Source organism: Cebus imitator, unplaced genomic scaffold (genome assembly GCF_001604975.1).
Source record: "Cebus imitator isolate Cc_AM_T3 unplaced genomic scaffold, Cebus_imitator-1.0 Scaffold41, whole genome shotgun sequence".
NCBI classification, from domain to species: domain Eukaryota; kingdom Metazoa; phylum Chordata; class Mammalia; order Primates; family Cebidae; genus Cebus; species Cebus imitator.
In genome coordinates this window covers 3,582,633-3,589,062 of record NW_016107356.1, presented here as the reverse complement: position 1 = coordinate 3,589,062, position 6,430 = coordinate 3,582,633, and the positions used below count along the sequence as shown (strand labels likewise).

Sequence of the window (6,430 nt, the reverse complement as noted above, 5' to 3'; positions counted from 1 at the left end):
AAAAAAAAAAAAAAAAATTCAACCTCTATCACTGAGAAAATATTTACGAAATGCTTTCTGAAAAAAAGACAAAGTGAAACAGGTTAGTCTAATCATATGAAACTCTATCAAAGGTTTTTTTAAAAATGCAATAACATTTTCTCCTATTTTTAGAAGCATCTCTTACGAAAACCTGCAAACATACTTCCCTGTTCAAGGCCAAGAAATGCTAAGCCCATAAATTAGTTGTCAAGGCTAAGTCAATACATCAGCTGGGACTCTCCCAGCAAGCTTCTGGTGTAGCTTGAGGGTCTTACGTTTGCCGAACGCTGAGGGTAGCCAGCTTCATGGCATATGGCCTGAGCACCCACATCAAGCTGCGTTCTTACAAAGGCACTTCATTTGATGCTCTGCAGTTGCCATCTTGAAAGTCTTAATACTTTTTGAATAAGGGGACTCACATTGGGGCTAGCAAATTGTGCAGCCTGTTGTGGTGGATTGCTCCATTAATTATATGTGACTTAATGTTGGTAATTTGTAACTACCAAGGGAACAGATAAATGTGATATAGAGATAACTCTCAAACCTCAGTTTAGCACCAGCTTCTACTAAGAAAATACTGTTACAACAGACATTTAAAAATGAATAAGAAAGGCCAGTGAGATGGCTCATACCTGTAATCCCAGCACTTTGGGAGGTTGAGGTGGGTGGATCACTTGAGCCCAAGAGTTCAAGGCCAGCCTGGGCAACATGGTGAAATCCCATCTCTTCAAAAAATTAAAAGTTAGCTGGGTGCAGTGGCATACACCTGTAGTCCCAGTTACTTGGGAGGCTAAAGTGGCAGAATCTCTTGAGCCCAGGAAGTTGAGGCTGCACTGAGCCACGATCATGCCATTGTACTACAGCCTGGGGGACAGGGTGAGACGGTGTCTAAAAAAAAAAAAAAACCAAAAAGCATAAGAAGCAGTTATCTGAACCGGGTAGTGTGGCACACACTTGCAATCCTAGCTACACAGAAGGCTGAGGCATGAGAATCGCTCCCAGGTTCATGGGAGGTGGAGGTTGCAGTAAGCTGAGATTGGGCCACCGTACTCCAGCCTGGCCGACAGAAACTTTGTCTCAAAGAAAAAAAAAAAAGAAGTTATCTAGAAACCCACTCCTCTAACAGATCAATTGCCTGCAATTTTTCCACATTACTTTTCTTTTTTTGTTTTTTACATGTGGGAGCCACTGTGATCGGCACCTTTCTATTCTTGACAATAAATACACACCACTTGCAACCTTTTAGTATAAAGTGAATAGAAATTTACTTTAACAAAAATAAGAAATAAAAAAACTAAATACATGCCAAAGTTCACGGAGTCGCAGCTTCTACCAGATGACATATAATCATGCTTTCTAGTGGCTGCCTGTGGTTTGGTGTTCAACTGTAATAGCAGGCTACAATTTGCCATCTTCCTACTGAGGGATATGAATATACACTTCCGTGTATCTCTTCATGATTGTAGTTTTGGTTTCACTTTTTTTTTTTTTTTTTTTGGGGGCTTAAATTATCTGTGTAGGGTAAAACTACAGTGAAGGCTGGTTGCGGTGGCTCACGCCTGCAATCCCAGCACTTTGGGAGGCCCAGGTGGGCAGATCATTTGAGGCCAGAAATTTGAGACCAGCCTGGCCAATACGGCAAAACCCCATCTCTACTAAAAATATACACATTAGCCAGCCGTGGTAGCTCATGCCTGTAGTCCCAGCTACTCGGGAGGCATGAGAATCACTTGAATCCAAGAGGTGGAGGTTATAGTCAGTTGAGATCGTGCTACTGCACTCCAGCCTGGGCGATACAAGGAGACTCCATCTCAAAACAACAACAACGACATACACACACACAAGAAAGCTACTATGGACATTTCCATAACTTCAAATGTCTGGTAGAATTACTCTCTGAAATGACTATGCTAATTGATTCTGCAAACAGCATCAGGTGAATACAGGTGAACCCCAATCCCATCTCACAAGCACTGGGCATCATCATGTGTTTACATTTGGTTTACTGAATAGTACAAAATGACTTAGCCAATAACTTTACCTTACTCTTTAATTAACCTACTTAACAATGTAAACAAAAAATAACAAAGGATGTGGATTTTGACCTCTTTCTGTGTGTATGTATGTATGTACTTTTTTTGAGACGGAGTCTTGCTCTTTTGCCCAGGCTGGAGTGCAGTGGTGTGATCTTGGCTCACTGCAACCTCCGCCTCCTGAGTTCAAGCGATTCTCCTGCCTCAGCCTCCTGAGTAGCTGGGACTACAGGTGCCCACCACCCCGTCTGGCTAATTTTTGTATTTTTAGTAGAGACGGTGTTTCACCATATTGGCCAGGCTGGTCTCTAACTCCTGACCTTGTGATCTGCCTGCCTTGGCCTCCCAAAGTGCTAGGATTATAGGTGTGAGCCACTGCGCCCGGCCTCTATATGTATTAATATTGCAAATCAAGCGATGGCCAATTCTGCAGAAGCTTGAAGAGGTAAGAGAAAGATGAAGGAGTCAGGATAATATACAAAATGGAAAACCAGTTGAGAAACTGATAATTCATTGTAATTAACCAAAAACATTTCTGATCAGGCCCTATTTGATCTATAAGGTTAAGGCAATCAGATTTTTAAGCCCGAAGATGAAGACTAAAAGCTGCCTCCTGCCCTTCCATGGCGGAAGCCTATTTTTATAACCCTTCTCCTGAAACCAGTAAAAGAATAAACTTTCCACCAAAGCAAGAAGCTATGTGGTTAGACAGCAGAGTTGTGACCGCCAGTTTAGTTTATGCCTTCAGATGAGTGGGAGGTTGTGGAACCTCTGTCCTCAGAGGTTTTACAAGTTCCAAGAAAGATGTGCTTCCCACGGGTTTGATAACAAACCGTGCACAGAGGCGGGAACTAGTAGGTGGCCCTAGGGTTCCCCACAATGCCCCAACAGCTCCCAGCAAGGATCTAACAGAAATACTGGCTTACTATTTAAACTGCACCCGGTAGACCACAGGCCTCGTGCCATTGCTCAGGGTCACTGGCTCCCAACTCAGGACCTGTTCTTCGTTGTACAGGCGAATCCTCGGGTGCTGAGGAGCGGGCAGCTGGGAAAGAGAGTCTTGAGGGGGACAGAGAATAAGAAGTGGGGGGGGGAGGAGAGAGAGGGAAATTATTACAAAAATGTTTCAATGCACATTACCTACGTCATTCATACAACTCAGTTTTTGTGAAAGTGCACAAATGGCATTACCAGGTCCCCCGGGCATGGCCCCACACCCCGACTTTTGGCGACAAAGATGGCCCTACTGGTACAGGCAATGAAAAAAGAGGTGCCTGGGGCAGCCTTTCTGCCTGTGGGTCCCACATGTTACGAACAGGTCCTGGGCCCCGGAGTCTGGCTAGACTGGGGTCCCAGTTCTACCATTAGCAAGTGCATCCGGCTTGGGGCAGGTCACTTCGCCTGTCTGAGCTTGAGTTTCTTTTTCGGGAATAAGGGATCAATAATGGTACACCCACAGGGCTGCGGGGAAGACTAAAGTGGTGATCATGTGACACGCATTAGCTTCAATTTAATGCCAAGGGAGTGTCTGGTAAATGTCCACAAATACGTGTACACACACATGCACAAACACCTTATATCGGGTACACAAAGCCCAAGGTGTGGGGAGAGGGCAAGGAGTGGCGACTTCTGGGCACCATCAGAGCTGTTGTGTTTCTCACGGACCCCCAGCATCACAATCACTGAGGTGCTGGTTAAAACGCAGGTCCCCAGGCCCCAACCCAGACCAGGAAATCTGCATTTTCAACAAGTTGCTTCTCATGCACATTAAAATTAGGGGACAATATGGCCTAGCGCAGTGGCTCACACCTGTAATCCCAGCACTTTGGGAGGCCAAAGCAGGCAGATCACTTGAGGTCAGGAGTTCAAGACCAGCCTGGCCAACATGGCAAAGTGCTGTCTCTACTAAAAATACAAAACTTAGCTGGGTGCAGTGGTGACTGCCTGTAGTCCCAGCTACTCAGGGGGCTGAGGCAGGAGAATTGCTTGAACCCAGGAGGCAGAGTTTGCAGTGAGCTGAGATCAAGCCACTGCACTCCAGCCTGGGCAAGAGAGTGAGATTCTGTCTCAAAACAAAGCAAAAACATAATAAACAGAGAAAGAAAAGGATATACTTTCCTGGAAACACCATCAATATCAGAATCCCTCCCTTTGGGGTGACCTGGAAGTAACAACTTCAACTCCTCCCTTCCCCAAGCAGATACTTCACAGGGAGCCTTTTGTCTTAGAAAGAAAACATAATTAAGAAAAGACTTTTGACCAAAAAGATTAATGAGAAATGCCCAGAAGGTGGAAGAAAGGTTAGAAAAATATGCTGTTCCAGAATTCAAAGCAGGAAATTCAAGCCACACATTTTCAGGAAGTGCGTACAACCTCAGAGATCAGCCAACAGCCTGACCACCGGCTCTTCTTCAGAAAGCCAAGTCTCTGGCCATTTGCTTAGTTATAGGATGCCCTTCCCCTCCACACCTACGAGCTCTGGGTGACCTTCATCCAACCAGCTAACAACACTTCTCCTGACACACAGTAGGCCTCATGACAACCTGAGCTGAAGGCACAGGTGAAGTCACGTGGTGGGAGGCAGGCCTACTGCGCGTGCTGTGGCTGCTATAACCTAGCAATCCCCAAGGGACCTGGGGACTGAATGGCTGCTTCCAGAGAGGCACTGTGGTGGGTCAGTTCTCCCCGACAGTCACACAGGCAGGCCTGCATAGCACCCTAGCTATACAGACAAATTTCCACAGCGCTGCCTTAACATTAAGCTAAGAACTAAACCCAGGGAAACTGATGCCCAGACATCAAAGCCAGAAATGAAACACACATCCTACACAGGCTTCTCCCAAACCTGGAGCAAGTCGAGATAACAGAGGCAGCTGTTGGAACAGATTTATTGGAGAGTCTAAGGCAGCTCTCCAGACCAAACTGTAAATGAGATGAGACAGAAATAAACACCTCTGGCGGGTGCAGTGGCTCATGCCTGTAATCCCAGCACTTTGGGAGGCAAGGTGGGTGGATCACCTGAGGTCAGGAGTTTGAGACCAGCCTGGCCAACACGGTGAAACCCCATCTCTACTAAAAATACAACATAGCCAGGCATGGTGGCACACACCTGGAGTCCCAGCTACTTGGGAGGCTGAGGCAGGAGAATGGCTTGAACCTGTGAGGCGGAGGTTGCAGCGAGATGAGTGTACCACTGCACTCCAGCCTGGGTGACAGAGCGACACTCCATCTCAAAAATAAACACTCCAGTACCACAGTTCTCATTAAATAGAAGTTAGGAGACAGGCTTTGAAGGTAATCACAGCTTGATTAGACTTAGAAAGCACTTTTCCCTTCTCTAATCTTCTAGTTGAAACAAAATTAGTTACCCATAGACTTAGACAAGTACAATACCGCACACAGGCACATAACCCAAATCTATATAGGCACTAAGAAAATGGTAACACTCTGAGTTGGTCTCGTGGAATTAGCCCCAAGCTTCCCCCTGTGTTCCGTTACAGCAATAAATTCCCTTTTTCCTAGTTTGTCTGCTCCTAGTTATTGGGGCCACAAGAAAACGCAGCTGGACCTGGCTCTTTTTGGGAACAGGGTGAGTGCCTGCTTAGGGCTGGGCATTCAAAAAATCTAACAACGCCTTTTATTTGCTGTACTAGGTTCCTCTTAGCACTGTAACACGTTACCACTAACCTAGTGGCTCCACACAACCCAGATTTAGCTGAGTGTGGGGGCGCACACCTGTAGTGCCAGCTGCTCAAGAGGCCGAGGTGGGAGGATCGCTGGAGGCCAGGAGTTTGAGGCTGTAGTGCATGCCCTGTGATCACCCCTGTGAACAGCCACTGCACTCTAGCCTGGCCAACATAGAGAGACCCTATCTCTAAAAATAAATAAATAATCGAATCCAGATTCGTTTGTTTGCAGTTCTGCTGGTCAGAAGTTTAAAGTCAGTCTCACTGACTGAAGTCAGGTAATCAGCAGTGTAGGGAAGCCATGAGCCCCACAGGTTGGTGCGCCAGAATGTAGGGATCCATGAGTCCCACATTGGGCACCAGAATGTAGGGAGCCAGCCCTACATGACCCGTGGGTACCCCGAGTTCGGTGGTGACAAAGGAATGAGAAAAAGATTAAGAGAAAAAGTGGGACCAGGGGGCCATCACTTCCGAACTCAGGGTACTCAAGTGGCTCACACCTGTAATCCCAGCACTTTGGGAGCCTGGGGCAGGAGGATCACCTGAGGTTGGGAGTTCGAGACCAGCCTGGTCAACATGGTGAAGCTCTGTCTCTAAAACATACAGAAATTAGCCAGGTGTGGTGGTGCATGCCTATGGTCCCAGCTACTTGGGTGGCTGAGGCAGGAGGATTGCTTGAACCTGGGAGGG

General features: G+C 46.6%; 1 protein-coding gene across 3 annotated transcripts in view; it reads right to left on the bottom strand.

Moving 5' to 3' along the window:
- Positions 1 to 6,430, bottom strand: part of IFNGR2 (interferon gamma receptor 2) — a 36,287-nt gene that overhangs the window by 23,032 nt on the left and 6,825 nt on the right. For all 3 annotated transcript variants that reach the window (XM_017526149.1, XM_017526148.2, XM_037737641.1), the window contains exon 2: positions 2,981 to 3,113. In XM_017526149.1, coding sequence (XP_017381638.1) covers positions 2,981 to 3,113 — 133 coding nt within the window. The remainder of the gene's footprint in view (positions 1 to 2,980; positions 3,114 to 6,430) is intronic.